At 38.6% G+C, this 18,964-nt stretch overlaps 1 protein-coding gene across 13 annotated transcripts in view; it reads left to right on the top strand.

Annotated features, from left to right (window-relative positions):
- Positions 1–18,964, top strand: part of MLIP (muscular LMNA interacting protein) — a 299,443-nt gene that overhangs the window by 213,464 nt on the left and 67,015 nt on the right. For all 13 annotated transcript variants that reach the window (XM_052649081.1, XM_052649068.1, XM_052649069.1 and 10 more), the window contains one exon: positions 10,742–10,786. In XM_052649081.1, coding sequence (XP_052505041.1) covers positions 10,742–10,786 — 45 coding nt within the window. The remainder of the gene's footprint in view (positions 1–10,741; positions 10,787–18,964) is intronic.

An 18,964-nucleotide genomic window follows, 5' to 3' on the forward strand; every position in this document is an offset into this window, starting at 1 on the left:
TTGAGGAAAGCAGTCATCTTCACAGTATACATCTGCTAGAACTAGGTGTGTTATTGACTTTCTCAGATTTTATTCCAAAGCAGGGGTCATGCAGTTTACCAACTTCTGCACCTCAGAGGGAAAAAGGGAAGACTTGAATTAGAACCAAGAAGAGAAAGTTTTGTTACTATGGGGTAACCTCAGCTGGTTAGCACAGTGGGGTATCCTCAGCTGGTTAGCATACTCTACTCAAAACCCTACTTTGGAGGGGTGGGGGGTGCTTTAAAAAAGTATCTTATATAATCTATGAACTGTGATGAGTAGAAAGTATAGTCGGTTTCTAGCCCTGTTATTCAATTTTCCCCTTTTTTCCTCACTGATTTGACAAATATCTGAGTGTCTGCCATGCCCTAGCGCTTTTGCAGAGTCACTGCGTGTGAGGAATGAACAGAACAGCAGTGTCCCCTTCTAAAGCACAGGATGGGGAAGACAGTAAACAATCAAAATAGGAAAGAGCAAGATACTTGCTCACAGAAATTGCAGGAGAGCGAGACAGAGAACTGGTGCTGAGAACTGATGTTAAAACAAACATACAAAGATGCTAATTCTCAATGTAGTATGTTCATTGGATTTCCGATTTTCCTGGGATGATGAGAGTGGTTTAATTAAATAATGAGAAATTACATGACTAATTCCTTTTTATGGGGCCTTTGATGAAAGGCTGGCTTTCCTTCATCAAAAAAAGAAAAAAGATAGAAAATCCTTGTAAAACAATTCATGTCCTTTTCTTAATCTTGATTGCACACATTGTCACATTCCACATAGTCTGCTTTTTAGGATGAGCCAGATGTAGGAAAGTACCATACTTTACTATATTACTGTAGTAAAGTAAAGTCAAGGTTTTTCTTCAATTCATAGTATACTTGAATTGCAGTTTATTTCAAAGTAATTTAATTCAGGTTCTCTTACCCCACTCCAGTACTCTTACCTGGAAAACCCCATGGACAGAGGAGCCTGGTGGGCTGCAGTCCATGGGGTCGCTAAGAGTCTGACACGACTGAGCGACTTCACTTTCACTTTTCACTTCCATGCATTGGAGAAGGAAATGGAAAACCCACTCCATTGTTTTTGCCTGGAGAATCCCAGGGACAAGGGAGCCTGGTGGGCTGCCGTCTATGGGGTCACAGAGCTGGACACGACTGAAGTGACTTATCAGTATCAGTAAGTGTAATAGAAGTTAAAAGAGGCTAACAAACACACTGAGTGGTGCTAATTATCACAGGTCACTTGTGGGATTAATTATATTATCATTCATATTTTACTTCATTGTTTTTAACAGATGCCAAATTCAATAATCATAACTAATGTTTTCAGCTCTTACAGATGAGTTTTAACTATCTCATCTAACATTATGCCAGTCCTATGATGTGGGTGTGATTATTAAAAATTTATATTTTATGGAGGAGGAAACAGTCACAGAGGAGGCAAAATCCAACCTAGGCCTTCCTTTTGTTAAAGCCCCTGTCATTAATATTTGTTTGCACCAACAGAAGCTGAAAATAATTTGTCTTCCTTAAATATTTTATACATTAGTATTCATTTTCCAGGTCTGAATTATTTCTTCATCACCCCAAACCTTCAGTCTAAACTTGAAATGAGTAATTTTGTATCTGGTGACAACATCTGAGATGATAGTGTTTAGAATATTTCTAATGTTTTAAATAATTTTCTTATATGTAAATTAACTCATAATTTATCAGTTAACCTATCAGTGATTGTTTTCCATGGCACTCAATTTTAAAGAGTTTCTTTCCCCCTAAGGAATGAATTTTCTAATTAAGTTTCCATTTGATTCTGTTTTCATATTAACATCTTTGGAGGGGAATGTCATTTTTTTTTTTCCTTTACATTATACTTATCTTTGTAACTATTATTTTTCATTAGCTACCGCCAGTATAATTTCATTTCACTCATGTAATTCAAAACCACAGTATACTTTCTTAATAAAGAGCAACTTCAGAAAATAGGGCAAGTATTTGGACTTATTACTAATTTATCCAAAAAACCCTCACTTGGAGTCACATTTTATTGATAACAACTCATTTAATAAACTCACTACATTTTAGAAATTACTTTTACGTGCCAGAGAAAGAACAAAGACAGGCTTATTGAATATAATATAGCATAGAGGTAAAAATCTCATTTTAATGAGCTGGAGGGACAGAAAAATATCATTACAATGGAAGTATATTGCTTTCAAAATATCATCATATATTAAAAATGTGTCAAACTTTATTAAGAATATTTCCTTTTCTATATACAGATATTCAAATAAAGGTCATCTTCTCCAATTTAGCCAGCACACACAGTCCCCTTGTTGCTATGGCTGGAAACGTTGCTATGCTGAAGTGTTTCAGGGCCGACATGCCCTAATGCAGCCACAGATCTTAGGGTAAGAGGTGAGAAATCCAATCCACTTACATCCAGACATGGATCCGCATCTGCTTCTGTAGGATGTGACCAGGTATTTGATGAGTTATGAACAGTTTCAGCAAGAAATTCCACTCTGCTGATCATTCTTCTTTCTTTTTTTTATGGTTCAGAAATATTTCCAAGATATGTTTGTGTGAGAGAGGCTAAGGAAGAAATGGAAGATCATTATATCAGTTGTGCTAAATGAGGAGGAAGAGAAATGGCTTAATGAGACATCTCTTATGCCTTGGTCCTTATCATCATTTTACACATCATCAGACACGAAGGTGCCATATTTCACCCACATTTCCCTTGGTTTGATCTTTAATGTTAGCTGTGACACATGGAGACTGTGACTGTCGCTGGTCCCCATGGTTATTTATTCTGCCTACCAATTATGTTCATAGCAACATGGAATCATCATTCCCTAACTTACTGAGTCAAACTTTTAAAATACTTCCAACTCTACTTTTTATACTTAGAACATTTGGGATATATTACTAACTGCTACAGTGACTTTTAGTGAGATATTCATACAGGGTAAGGTCTACAGATAGAACAAGCAATAAGAAGCAAGAAAGACATGATATCTCACAGATATATCTCTATGGTCTTGGTACCTCCTATGCTTATCATTGGATTAATTTTTTTTAATGGAAGGATAGTTGATTTACAATGTTGTGTGTTAATTTCTGCTGTGGAGCTTCCCAGGTGCACACTGGTAAAGAATCTGCCTGCCAATTCAAGAGATGAGGGTTCACTCCCTGGGTTGGGAAGATCCCCTGGAGAAGGAAATGGCCACCCACTCCAATATTTTTGCCTGGGAAATTCCATGGACAGTGGAGCCTAGTAGGTACAATCCATTGGCTCGCAAAGAATCAGACACGATTGAGCAGACATGTGCACATGTTAATTTTGCTGTACAGAGAAGTGACTCAGTTATACAAATATATTCTTTTTCATATTATTTTCCATGTTGGTTTATCACGGAATATTAAATAAAATTCCCTGCACCATACAGTAACACCTTGCATCTCCCAATCCTCTCCTCCCCATCGTTCTTCCCCCTTCAGTTCAGTTCAGTTGCTTAGTCGTGTCCGACTCTTTGCGACCCCATGAATCACAGCACGCCAGGCCTCCCTGTCCATCACTAACTCCCAGAGTTCACTCACTCATGTCCATGGAGTCGGTGATGCCATCCAGCCGTCTCATCCTCTGTTATCCCCTTCTCCTCCTGCCCCCAATCCCTCCCAGCATCAGGGTCTTTTCCAGTGAGTCAATTCTTTGCATGAGGTGGGCAAAGTATTAGAGTTGCAGCTTCAGCATCAGTCCTTCCAATGAACACCTAGGACTGATCTCCTTTAGGATGGACTGGTTGGATGTCCTTGCAGTCCAAGGGGCTCTCAAGAGTCTTCTCCAACACCACAGTTCAAAAGCATCAATTCTTCGGTGCTCAGCTTTCTTCACAGTCCTACTCTCACATCTATACATGACCACAGGAAAAACCATACCCTTGACTAGATGGACCTTTGTTGGCAAAGTAATATCTCTGCTTTTTAATATGCTGTCTACGTTGGTCATAACTTTCCTTCCAAGGAGTAAGCATCTTTTAATTTCATGGCTGCAGTCACCATCTGCAGTGATTTTGGAGCCCCAAAAAATAAAGTCTGACCCTGTTTCCACTGTTTCCCCATCTATTTCCCATGAAGTGATGGGACCAGATGCTATGATCTTCGTTTTCTGAATGTTGAGCTTTAAGCCAACTTTTTCACTCTCCTCTTTCACTTTCATCAAGAGGTTCTTTAGTTCTTCTTTGCTTTCTGCCATAAGGGTGGTGTCATCTGCATATCTGAGGTTATTGATATTTCTTCCAGCAATCTTGATTCCAGCTTGTGCTTCTTCCAGCCCAATGTTTCTCATAATGTACTCTGCCTATAAGTTAAATAAGCAGGGTGACAATATTCAGCCTTGATGTACTCCTTTTCCTATTTGGAACCAATCTGTTGTTCCATGTCCAGTTCTAACTGTTGCTTCCTGACCTGCATGCAGGTTTCTCAAGGGGCAGGTCAGGTGGTCTGGTACTCCCATCTCTTTCAGAATTTTCCACAGTTTATTGTGATCCACACAGTCAAAGGCTTTGGCACAGTCAATAAAGCAGACATAGATATTTTTTTGGAACTCTCTTGCTTTTTCGATGAAGTCTGTTCTCTATGTCTGTAAGTCTGATTCTGTTTTGTAAATATGTTCATTTGTATCATATTTCAGATTCTATCTATAAGTTGAAGGAAAGTTACACGGTTCAAAATAGCCTGGAATTAAAACTCCTCTCCAGATCCTCCCCACCATTCTATACAAAACAAAGAACTCTCTCACCCTAAGAATAGAATGGACAGGAAGGTTGATTACGCCCAGCTCCCAGCCCTTCCCAAATCTACTGTCAGTGAATTCAAATCCTTTGAGCCTTAAGAAAACTCAGGATAATTAAAGTCAACAGAGAAAAGGTCAAAGAGAAACACTTTAATGCTAATGAATTGAGAGGGACAAAACTGTTGAAGGAGAAAAATTTGCTAAAAGTGTTAGTGCAGAGGGTGGAAGGCAAAAGCAAGTGTTTAATACTTTTGACTTGCTGCAACTTGATTTTATTTCAGTCTCCCAAAAGGGTGTCTGCTAGTGTGATGCCAGATACCCATGAGTCAAGCATAGGGAACAGCTGCGGATTGCACGGAAAATTAGCATTAGAAAATACCTGAGGAGCTTGGTTTTTCTTTACGTGCCTCTGGCATGAGATCTATGGAAAAGGAAAATGGTTTATCCAAAGTGGGTTCTTTATGTTTGGTGATCCATGTGCTTATGTACTTAGTGATAGGACCCACTCTGCTTTCAGTTTTCAGTTATCATTCACCTCTCAGAGGGTAAAAACCACATTGACATGTGTGTCATAAAAAAGCAACGCTAGGCAATGACTGAAGTGCTTGGTTTTTCTCTATGTGCCTCGGGCATGAGGTCTTTGGCAATTCATTTTTCAGTGGATTTCAAATCCTTGTTTCTTTCTTTAGTCTAACTCTATTAGTTTGCATGTAACTTGCCTTTTTAACAGATTTTCTTTGAAATAAGAGGTTTTGATTCTCACAATTTTTTGCCTGCTCTGTTTGTCTTAAAAAGTTTTGTGTTTTTTTGGTTTTCAATGATGATAAATGGGTTAAAATACTTGCACTCTCCACCTTTTCTTTCTTTAGTAATTAAAATGATGTCAAAGGCTATAGAATGTAGATCATAGGACCTTGTTTCACACAAGAACCATTCTCACACTCTTGCTGATGCTCTTCATGGGTAGATCAAATGTCTAATAGTGCTTAGTGCTGTTCAAATCCAGTTTCAGGTTTGTTTTAAGGTACCCCATGTTCCTTCTCGTCCTTAGTTTAGTTTTTTACCAATGGGCAGTTGTTTAAATATAGTAGTCTCCTCTCACTATTCACAGCTCCAATCTCAGCTCACCAAACAATCTTTCCTTACTCTTGAAAAATCATTGCTAGAATATTGGTAACATAACTATAGCTACAGAATTTAATAAACAATCTTAGCCCATATGGGGCAAGGAGAAGGAGGCTTCTCTAAGGGTTTGACACAACTAGATTAGTTGAGAGAGTCTGGTTTTATTAGTGATAATACACATAAGTCGATATTCTTTTTCTTTGATAAAGGATCTGCAGTGGCTTTACTCCACCCTAAAGTTCAAATTTAATTCTGTTTTTTTCCCCCCTCTGGAAATAGTTTCTCAGAATAGTGATATGAAGTCCATTATATTAGATGAAATAAAAATGTATTGGGGATGTCTAAAACACCTTATTGTTATATCATCATTCTCAGTGAAGAAATCTGGGGGACTTGTGGAGATTGAATACAAAGATATATGGGTTTTTTCCCTAATTTAATCAATATATTTGCCTGAGCATTTTATCTTTTTTCTCTATGACTGTCCGGTATTATTTAGCAAATGTACTGAAAAATGTTAGCAATGTAGTTAAATTGTGCAAATATTTTTAGTGGGTGACTTCTTTTTTCCTTAAAATTATTGAGATAAAAACTTAACTATGCTTTTAAAAATATTCTGTTTATTGAGCATGCTGGGTCTTCATTCTGTGTGGGCTTTCTCTAGTTGCGGTGAGCGGGACTACTCTCTAGTTGTGGTGTGTGGGCTTCTCACTGCTGTGGCTTCTCTTGTTGTGGAGCACTTGCCCTAGGGCACGTGGACTTCAGCACCTGCAGCATGTGGGCTCAGCAGTTGTGGATCTTGGGCTCTAGAGCATAGGCTCAGCAATTGTGGCGCACGGGCCCAGTTGCTCCACCAGATGCGGAATCTTCCTGGACCAGGAATTGAACCAGTGTCCCCTGCATTGCAAAGCAGATTCTTAATCACTAGACCACCAGAGAAGCCCCTTAACTATGTTTTGTTTCCATCAAGACACATTTAGTTCAGCATATTTCATAGAAGCTGTTTAAGGAAATGAGTAGAGAAATTCTCTCAGTATTCCAATAGTGAAAAACTAACTAAAGGAAAAAGATCCTAAGACATTAGAGGTAACCATTATTCATATTGCAGTAGGACCAACCTAGATAGCATATTCAAAAGCAGAGACATTACTTTGCCGACTAAGGTCTGTCTAGTCAAGGCTATGGTTTTTCCTGTGGTCATGTATAGATGTGAAGAGTTGGACTGTGAAGAAGGCTGAGCACCGAAGAATTGATGCATTTGAACTGTGGTGTTGGAGAAGACTCTTGAGAGTCCCTTGGACTGCAAGGAGATCCAACCTATCCATTCTGAAGGAGATCAGCCCTGGGATTTCTTTGGAAGGAATGATGCTAAAGCTGAAACTCCAGTACTTTGGCCATCTCATGCGAAGAGTTGACTCATTGGAGAAGACTCTGATGCTGGGAGGGATTGGGGGCAGGAGGAGAAGGGGACGACCGAGGATGAGATGGCTGGATGGCATCACTGACTCGATGGACGTGAGTCTGAGTGAACTCCGGGAGTTGGTGATGGACAGGGAGGCCTGGTGTGCTGCGATTCATGGGGTCGCAAAGAGTTGGACACGACTGAGCAACTGAACTGAACGAGGTTAAAAATGAAGGCTTTGGTAAACTGAGCAATCACTGGAGTGACCATTCTGAAGGACAATTTTCTGTAGCACGGAAGAGTCAGAAACCTTAGTGGAACTAACCTGTTCCACAGCTATTAGGCAGGACAGCTAGAGGTAGGAAGCCATTGGCCAGGACAGCCTGCTGCCTTAGATCAACCAGGAATGACAGTGAACAGTGGCCATCTTGGTGAAGAATGGCATGAGTCAAAAATAAGAAACAAACCGTGATGGACACAGCACAAGAAGGACTGCAGGTGCCTGGTTGTCATGTTTAGTGATTCACACTCCTGTGTGCTTGGCAATACCATGGGAATCACTCAGCCTTCAGTGTTCAGTCATCATTCACCTCTCAGAGGGTAAAGACAACATTGTCTCATCTATCATAAACCCTGAAAATATTTGCAACTTCAAGAAGAATAGAAATAGTTTAGAAACACAGCTGTATTGTGTCTTAGCCAAGTATATTTATAATTGTGCATCTGTATTTGACCACTTCCTGGACTTCTCTGGGCCAGTGGTTAAGACTGCACTTTAAATGCAGGGCACAAGGGTTTGATCCCTAGTTTAGGAATATCCTGTATGCCATGTGGTGCAGCCAAACAAAAAATTATATATATTGCCCACTTCCCAACAATGGTGAAAGCTGAGCTGATATGGAAGCCCAGCCTCCCATTTAAGGGCAGAATAGCTTGAGAAAATGTAACTGTTAAAGTATATATGTATCTCAAACTACAAGAAAGAAAGTGAAACAGTGGCTGCCAGATATGAAGAGAGAACTCTAGGTGGGAAAATAAAATATAAAGTGGGGAAATAAGTAGAAGTTCTGTCGGACACAGGTACATCAGAACCTAGGAGCCAGGAAAGAGTTTAACTTTCACTGTATGGTGAATCTGAGAGTTCGAAATGAATCCTTTGTGTGCATCCAGGTGTCTGGAAGGCCTCCTATCCATGAAGTGTGGGATAGAAATAGACATACATCCTTCCAACATCTTTAGCCTGCATTCCTGGGTACCCTGCACTCCTGCACATCCATAACAAAAATGGGTGCTAAACTTATGAAGACGAAGGATTTGGAGCAAGTTCAATGGAACTTCCCAGGTGGTGCAGTTGATAAAGAATCTGCCTGCCAATGAGGGAGATGTAAAAGACGATGGTTTGATCCCTGGGTCAGGACGATGCCTGGAGCAGAAAATGGCAACCCATGCCAGTATTCTTGCTTGGAAAATTCCGTGGACAGAAGAGCCTGGTGGGCTACAGTCCATGGGGTTACAATGAGTTGTGTACACACAACTGAGTGCACACGCAACAATAAACCTATGAAACTTGAACACGTGGAGACCTGTGCCTCTGTGAGTTTGATGAAATAAAATGGAAACTTGTCCAGAGCCAGTGAAACTCCTGGGGCCCCACCAGGGCAAACATGAAGTGTATTATTGGCATGATTTCCCAACCCAGAGTTTCTCAGATACCTACAGAAATCTTCACTAAAAATACCCTGACTAAAGAGGAGCTCAAAATCAAAACTAAAATGTCACCAAATGAGTGAAGGACATCTTGGGACAGGCATGAAGGAGAATCAGTAGATACAAGAAACAGGAGATTTAATCATGCGTGTGTGTGTGCTAAGTCACTCAGTCATGTTTGACTCTTTGTGACCCTATGGGATGTAGCCCACCAGGCTCCTCTGTCCATAGGATTTCTCTAGGCAAGAATACTGGAGTGGGTTGCCTTGCCCTCTTCCAGGGGATTTTCCTGACTCAAGGTTTGAACTGGGCGTCTCTTATGTCTCCTGTATTGGCGGGTAGGTTCTTTAGCACTAGTGAATGCCACCTGGGAAGCCTGATTTAATCATGAGAGATTATAGAAAAATCTGGAATGAAATATAAATATAATAAAAATGTTGAAATAGTTAAAAGGAGTTATGGACACCATAAAAAGATCTGATAAAGAATCAAATTGAACTCCTTGAAGTTAAAAATGCTGTCATAAAAATATAAAATTCAATGGCCATGTTTAATGTATATTACTATTGATTCATTAACTGTCAGGCTTATGTGTGGAAACAATCCAGAATGCAGCATAATGGGATGAAAAAATATGACAAGGAATATTATGGAAATGAAGGATGGATTCAGAAGACCCAACATATATTTCACTGAAACTGTAAAGAACAGATTAGATGTAATAGGAGAGAAGCAATATGTGAAGAGATTCCTAGAGGATTTTCCAGAATCAAAGAAAGATATGCATATGCATACTCAAGGAGTATATTAAGCCCCAGAGAAGGATACGTAAAAGGAGGTCACCCTCAGACACATCATAGTGAGCTTACAGAATTCCTTGGAGAAGAACCTTAAACACTAACCAAATGTGAAGACAGATAATCCAAGTTATGATGTTTAGACTGACAGCAGTTAACAGAAGTTAGAGCAAGTGGACAGTATCTTCAAGATGCTGGGAACAATAACCATTATCCTAGAATTCTATGTTCAGGTAAATTCTAGCTTGAGGAGAATAAAATAAAGACATTTTCAGAGAGAGTTCAAGATGGGAAGCTCTGGGAAAAAAAAAAAAAAAACTATCAAAGCATTTACTTCAGTGAGAAGGAAACCAAATCCAGAAGAAAGGTGTGAAATTCAGGAACCGAGACTGATGAAACAATATTAATTTAAAACAATTTAAAAAAATAAAAGATTTTTTTCATGAAAGCTTAATTTTTTTAATGTGAGTAATTTAAGGAAAAATCTGTTGTTTTCTTTTACTATAAGTAAATATAAATAGCTAACAGTGTTGGTATAAGTAGAATATGGAGTGTATGGAGAATGAAATAGTACATCACCCTGAAGAATTTTTGATGCCTTTTGCTGGTGCTTGTGTTAAGATGCTAAGGAAAAGCACTTTGGAAAACATCATATTTACCACTATGTGAACTGAATGAAAATGTGTGGGAGAAATATTGAAAGGCAATGAGCAAAAAATGTAAAACAATTATTTTAGGGTTGATATAATGGCATTTTTCCTTAATATCTGTCAAAATTCTACAATTGATATGTATTATTTTAATAATAAAAACTTCAATATACTTTAAAAACATAGATATATTTACTAAATTATGAATTTCACTAAAAGACATTATGTTTATAATTTTGCAGGCAAACCTCTCCTCACCATCTTCTACGGTATCAGAGAGTCAGCTGGTATGTATCCTGTTATTAAATCATAGACCTGCTACTTTAGAAAATCCTAATCTTTCAAGATAGATTTATCTGAACAAAAATGAATCAGTTCTAATGCGGTAGATGAAACTGGAGCCTATTATACAGAGTCAAATAAGTCAGAAAGAAAAACACCAATACAGTATATTAACGCATATATATGGAATTTAGAAAGATGGTAGCGATGATCCTATATGCCAGACAGCAAAAGAGACACAGATGTAAAGAACAGACTTTTGGACTCTGTGGGAGAAGGTGAGGGTGGAATGATTTGAGAGAATACCATTGAAACATGTGTATTTCCATATGTGAAACAGATCACCAGTCTAAGTTTGATGCATGAAACAGGGCACTCAAAGCTGGTGCACTGGGTCAACCCAGAGGGATGGGATGGGGAGGGAAGAGGGAGGGGGGTTCTGGATGTGGGACGCATGTACACCTGTGGCTGATTCATGTCAACGTATGGCAAAAACCACTACAGTATTGTAAAGTAATTAGCCTCCAATTAAAATAAATAGATAAATTTTTTAAAAAGTGAACTAAGGAGAAATATACTATGAATAAGTTTCTTTGCTTACTTGTCTAGGAAAAGTTTACTGATGCTTTACTAAAGCTCCATGCTGGTTGTTTTGTAGGTTACAACATGCATAAAAACATACGTAGACCATGTTTGCTGGTAACTTGCATCCTGGTGGTGGTGGTAGAATAGAGTGGTCAGGGCTTGAAGCAAGATACTGATGTTTTAGAGGCAAGGATTCATTTCCTGGTGGGAGAGATCAGAAAAGGGTTCAAGAACAAGGTCATCTTTAATCATGTAGGGTAGGTTCTGAACTTGGGGAAATAGGAAATGAGATGTTTCAGGCAGGAAGATAAAGAATGATCAAACCAGGGATGAGCAACAGAAATATAGTATGAACCATAAGTATAAATCACGTAGGCAATTTAAAATATTCTAGTAGCCATGTAAAACTAAAAAGAAACCAGTCACATTAATTTAAATACTATATTTTATTTATTTAATATACACACATTATCCTTTCAACATACAGTAGTATGAAATTGAGATTATTTTCCATTATTTTTGTAGGGGTAAAATCTTTGAAATCTGCAGTGTATTTTATATTTACAGCATATCTCAATTCAACTAGCCACATTTCAAGGTCCCAACAAGGGGGCTGGTGGCTACTCTGCAGGACAACGCAGATCTAGGCTCTAGGATCTGTTTGTTATTTATAGATAAATATTTAATTAAATAGAAAAATTACTTTTTCTTACAGTGTTTCATATTTCTTATTGTTACAAGTGGTTAGCAAATGGGAACCATGATATAAACTGACTAGATACTATTACATGTCTTTTAACTGTTTATAATTATAGGTTCCTAAACAATAGACACAGTAAAGGAAGTGAAAAGGAATGAAAATATCTAGTAAAATGAATGAAAATATCTAGAAAAGTAGTGTGATACTGATTCTTCTCTTTTTAAGCAATTATTTCTATATCGTACATCCATAACCAACAAGTCATCTTGTCATTATCATGCAAAAATGATAACAATGTTTTATTTGTAGTGCTAGAAAATCATAAAGAATGTAGTTTGACTCTTAAAATAGCCTGACTGGAGCAAATGGCTTGGGTATGGTGTTTATATGTATAGTTTGTATATGAGGTGTGTTTGTAAGGAGATCCAACCAGTCCATTCTAAAGGACATCAGTCCTGGGTGTTCTTTGCAAGGAATGATGCTAAAGCTGAAACTCCAGTACTTTGGCCACCTCATGTGAAGAATTGACTCACTGGAAAAGACTCTGATGCTGGGAGGGATTGGGGGCAGGAGGAGAAGGGGACGACAGAGGATGAGATGGCTGGATGGCGTCACCAACTCCATGGACGTGAGTCTGAGTAAACTCCGGGAGATGGTGATGGACAGGGAGGCCTGGCGTGCTGTGATTCATGGGGTCGCAAAGAGTCAGACATGACTGAGCGACTGAACTGAACTGAACTGAACTGTGTGTATGCATTTAGTGTCAGTTGGTTTAGAATAGTGGCAGGCCGTATGCTAAGTCGCTTCAGTCGTGTCCGACTCTGTGCGACCCCATAGATGGCAGCCTACGAGGCTCCCCCATCCCTGGGATTCTCCAGGCAAGAACACTGGAGCGGGTTACCATTTCCTTCTCCAATGCATGAAAGTGAAAAGTGAAAGTGAAGTCGCTCAGTCGGTCCTTAGCGACCCCATGGACTGCAGCCTACCAGACTCCTCCGTCCATGGGATTTCCCAGGCAAGAGTACTGGAGTGGGGTGCCATTGCCTTCTCCAGCAGGCAGTATAGCATAGTTCAAAGGATGCTGGAACAGGGGCCAGAAGACCTACCTTTTACTTCCTGCTGTGACACTAACTACTGGACAGTGAGAAGTCAGGAATCTGAGAACCTGGGCTTCAATTTCCTAACTGAACAATGAAAGCATTCAATTACACTCTGTCCAAGCCTCTCTAGGGCAGAGTCCACGGTTACTAGCTCAAGGGAGCGAAGGCATTGCCATGGAAACAAGCACTATGCTAACATTATGAAGTTGAGCAGTTTCCCACTTTAGATATGGGACTACTGTTATAGCTACTTTAATATTTAAAATAATGATATATGTACATGTTTCTTGAGAGTAATGTTTGAAAATCAAGAAATATTTGTATACTCAACATAGTACACACAAAACAGATTTTAGGTGTTGACTGTGTGAATGTATATATGTATTATCAGACTGACATGTATATGGTATATATACAGATATATGATTGATATATGTATAGATGTCAGTCTTGATATAATATTTTACAAAACATTTTAGGAAAGCAAATATGATTTCATGAAATAAGATATAGTATGAATGGCTCATTGTAAATGTGATAATGAACTTTTTTTGGCCTAATAAAATAATTCTATGAATTTGACTCTTGTGTTCTCTAGGGGAGAAAATGCAAAGCATTGCTTTAACTGATGTTGATGATAATTTTTTTGCATTTACTTTAGACCTTTTCTATAGAGAATTCAAGGAATTTTTTAGTCAAGTTTTAAATTAAGTTTTAATCCCCAAATGCACTTGAGATCTAGGTAGGTTTGTGAAGTGATTATTCTCAAGCAAGCTATCACACACAAAAAGAACATCTCTTGGACTGATGTAATTATTCAGTTTAATCATTGACTTTTATCTCATTGCATTAACCCTGTACTTACATTCCCTGAGTATGGAATAATATAGAAATAATTACATACTAGTGCTACTGTATAAATTTGCTTTTAAAGAATTTATAATATTTCTGCCCTTAAGTATTGTCATTTATGAATTAAATTATAATTTTTCATTTTTATGAGTGGATTTCCAATATTTGCCATTATGAATTCTCTTTTGAGTTAAGTTCTGAATAAAATGAGTAAATAAGGATACCTTTGAAAAACCAATATGTGTATATATATATAATATATATATATACACACACACATTTAAATGTGTGTGTTTGTAATATATGCTATGCATATAAATACCATATTACAGGTAATTCTGATGACACATACACATGTATATGTATTGCTTTTTGTTTATGCATGTGTAAACATGTGTATAACACAGGAAAACAAAATTTAGGGGAACATGATAGACTATGGTTAAATTATGTAAATAAATATTGTACACTTTGCATGAAATAAGCAGTTAATTAAAATTATTTGACTCCTATTTTAGGGGAGAAATGTAATAAATTGTTTGAAGTGAAAATAAATGATGGATTGCTATGGTAGCCTAAGCTTAATACAGAAGCCATTTTGTTTTTGAGCTTTGGCTTTTTACTCAGCCATTAAAAGTAACACATTTGAGTCAGTTCTAATGAGGTGGATGAACCTAGAGCCTGTCATACAGAGTGAAGTACTTACTTCAGAAAAGGAAAGGTAAATATCATATGCTAACACATACATCTGGAATCTAGAAAGATGGTGCTGGTGAAATTATTTGCAGGGCAGCAACAGAGACACAGACATAGAGAGCAGACTGATGGACAGGGCAGGGTGGGGTAGGGCTGAGAAGGAAGGAGAGGGTGGGACGTATGGAGAGAGTAATGTGGAAACTTACATTACCGTATGGAAAACAAGTAGCCAGCAGGAGTTTGCTGTATGGCTCAGGAAACTCAAACAGGGGCCCTGAGACAGCCTAGAGGGGTGGTGTGGGGAGGGAGATGGGAAGGAGGCTGAAGAGGGAGGGGACGTATGTATACCTATGGCTGATTCATGTTGAGGTTTGGCAGAAACCAACACAATTCTGTAAGGCAATTATCTTTCAATTAAAAAACAAATTAAACAAAAAGACCAAGAAAAAACCAAACTTTTTTTTCATTTTTTTTTTCTTTTTAACTTGGCTTATCTGATTACATTATAATTATGCCAATTCAACACTTCAAGGAAGAAAAGAAATGTGATCTTTCCCCTTACTATTAAAATATTTCCACTGTTTACCCTGCAAGCCAAGTTATATAATATTAGGCTCAGAAAGAAGTGTTTTGGGGATCCTTTTGAAACTTGTTCACCAATTATGTCTCTGTTTACTTTGTGGCCATTTCACAGATAAAGAAAGAGGGTCATAGAGTTTGAATAGATTATCTAAGATCACAGGGTTCATGCTCATCTTTGTTGTGTGACTTTTAAAATATCATTATTGATTTTAGATAATTCAAGGAGGCAAAAAAAAAGGCCGTTGGGAAATCAGGACTGTATGGAAGTGTGATCTTCACTGGCCACATATGATCACTTCCCGAAGAGGAGGGACTGGGTTGAGTCCAGTAGGGTACTGAGGCTTCACACCTATGGACAGTGAATCCCTTGGCATCCGAAAGAGAACAAAAGGAAAGGAAGATCCAGGATCTAGGCTGACCCTTCACAAAGCTTTCCTAATTCCTGGACTGGGTCATCACAGTATTAACAGAGGCTGGCGGCGTCTTTTTTCTCTGAGTAAGAAAACAGGTTGGGCTCAACACGATGGGTAAGCACTGGTCTTCTCTGGCAGTTAGATGGGGAACCTAAGGTTAGAAGACACTGGCTTTTGCTTTTGAAATTTTACGCCACTGCAGAATGCTCATTGTTGCCCAAGACGTAACACTGAATCTAGAGAGTACAACAGATTTAATAAACCACATGACTACATACAGGTAAGAGCAAAGTGCATCTTACTGGAACATGATACAGAAGAGTACTTAACCTTTCATGTGTTTTGTTCCCGGTTCTGAAAGCCCGCTGATGTGTCTGGTTTTAGTGGCGCATGACTATTCTTCTAAGAGCCCTTGAGGTCTCTGTTGTTCAGAAATGGCAGCCCTGCAAGCTTTTGTGTAGAACTCATGCCTTCTTTAAACTTAAAGGCAGTTTATTCTCGACTAATTTGGCTTGACACAACATGCTTAAGTGCGCCAGCGTTTGTCATGGATGCCTCCTCAGGTTTGAGTCACGCTATTGGCTTCTCTTTAACCACTGAGATATTTCAATCTGGCCAGTCTATGTTGTGTACATTTCAAAAGATGTTTTCTGAGCTGTGGAATAGGTTTATAATGATTGAAATCTTGTATATTTTATTGTAATACAACTATCATAGTAATCAAAAAACATAAAACATTTTTTCAAAAGCTCATCAGATAAACATTTTCCTGAGTAATCAAGATCCTTTGGTATCAGTACTCTGAATTATAAATACAAAAGCAAGAAAAAGGAAAGAATTTTTTCTTTTTCAATTTCCTTCTATGCTATTTTCTCTTTACAAAGTTCTGTCATGCATATTATCTTATTAGATTTGCACAGTCACTTTGTGACTTAGTATGGCAGGAATTGTTATTTCCATTATTCTGATGAAAAACACTCTGAAGTCTACCATATCTCAAAAGTCCTGTAGCTAATGGGTGGTATTAAAATCTGTCCACACCCTCCTCCCCAATCTTGGAAGCTTCACTCTGTACTATAATGTTTTAAAATTTAAGATATTTCTTTGAGAGAAAAAAAGCTTAAGTATTTGCTATAAGCACATTAACATTTTTATTTAAAAAAGAATTGGAGTTAATGAACATTTATTAATTGAATGAGTGAATCAGCTAAATAATTTAGAAAATGTTGCTTCTGTCCACAATGTTGACTAGGAGAATGTTTTTGCATTTCTTTGAGTTTGTTGCCCCAGTAACTTAAAAAACAAAAACAAAAGCACTGGAGAATATAGGCAAGACAGAAGCAAATGGCTAAAAGAAGTAGCGATGGTACTTTCACACTGTTTAGATCCATCAAATTAGTAGAATTCCTAGCCAGACCCGTGGATTTTCTATGTGCTATGTTCTGTCATTTCCTTGCTGATTTTTGTTGTTGTTGCCGTTTTGTTTTCTAATCACATGACCTGAGAGCTTGCTACTGCAGTCAGACGCAGTTAAAAACACAGTCTGCTAGTTGGAGTTAATTTAAGAAAGATGTTGTTTTAAGAAGGCATTATCTATATAATGCGTTCTCTAGATCAGTGCTGGCAGTTACTTTTCAAATTTGGTCTCCAGCCAGAGGCAATACCAACCTGTTGTCTTAGAGTTATAAGTTCCAAAGGACATAGACAATGTCTGTTTTTCATAGTGCGCAAGTAACAATGCTCTCGGGTTAGTGTTTGCTTGATCAGTGTGAACAGCGGAACCAGCGCCCCACAGGCCATTAAAACCTGCCTCCAGGCTCTGGGACTCCACACACTGCATCTCTTGGGCTTTTTCTCCATTAAGACTAAGAATAGAGTTAGATGTGATCTCCCAAGTCTCACCCACTCTCGAATTCTCCAGGGAACATGACGTCATTGTCTTCTGGTGTTGTTAGTTTTATTGCTTATCACTGTAATCAAACGGGGGAAAATAAATTATTTTTAAAAAATAGAGTTAAAATCTTGCAAAGTCCTTAAAGATGTGATCCCTGGTCTTGACTTCCTGTATCATCAAAGACGGTAACTTCTGCTTTCTACTCATCTCTGAAGGTGGAGCTCACTAATCCACATTCCTTCTTCTAGTTCTCTAGGGGTGAGAGGTAGTGTGGATCTTCTTTCTTATAGTGTTCCCTTTTCCTCGGTTATACTGTAATCAAAAAGTCGGTCCAAGAAAAATAAGCGTGTTCACGCTAAGTCACTTCAGGCATGTCTGACTCTTTGCAACCCCATGAACTATAGCCTATCAGGTTCCTCTGTCCATGAAACTCTCCAGGCAAGAGCACTGCAGTAACAGGATTTTCCCAACCCAGGGATAGAACCCGTGGCTCTTATATCCCCTGCGTTGGCAGGCAGGTTTTTCTTTTTTTCTTTTTTTACCACTAGCGCCATCTGGGAAGTCCAAGAAAAATGAGAGGAGACACTAAATGGGCAGTCAAAATTTTTTAAGGCTTTAATGTTGGATTATAGCCTACATATTGAGCTTCTGCCCGTCAATTAGTTTATTTATCCTTCAAATGTCTGTTTAGCATCTACTAGGTTCCTAACACAGTTCTAGGTGTTAGAAGGACAATAGTGAAGAAAACAATGATCTCTGGCCTCACAGAGCTTGCATTCTAGTGGAGGAAGCAAGAAAATAAACGTCAACTGAGGTCAGACAGAAAAAAAAATAGGGCAAGTAAGATCTTTTATACAGATCATTAGAGAAGACCTATCTGATAATAAGGTGGCATTTGAGCAGAGACATGAAGAATTGAAAGAGTGTCCCAGAAAGGGAGAAGAGAGTTCCAGACAATGTGAAGGCCAAGTTCAAACTCCAGAGGGGGGAAGACACAGTGTGTACCAGAGGGGACAGCGAGGGAGAGAGAAGGTCTAGAGCAGGAGATATGATGGGAAACGGGAGGCTGTTTGGGGAGTGAAAGAGTAGGTCTCCCTGCAGGCACTGTAAGGGTTTTAGCTTTTATTCTGAGCGAGAAGGTGGAGTTAGAGAGGAGCTTTGAGAGGAGTCCAGTGATGTGGCTTGACTTACATGGTGGTTGTCATGTGCTTAACTCGCCTGAACTGTGCGCCCTCTGAGAACACGAGGTGTGTCTTGTTCACCTCTGTGTAGACACTGCATTTCCAGACATAGACTAGATCTCAACTGGAAAAATGGCTCCAGAGAGCATGTGATAGATGATCTGATAGAAGGATGCTTCA

Source organism: Budorcas taxicolor, chromosome 11 (genome assembly GCF_023091745.1).
Source record: "Budorcas taxicolor isolate Tak-1 chromosome 11, Takin1.1, whole genome shotgun sequence".
In the NCBI taxonomy this organism is placed as follows: Eukaryota; Metazoa; Chordata; class Mammalia; order Artiodactyla; family Bovidae; genus Budorcas; species Budorcas taxicolor.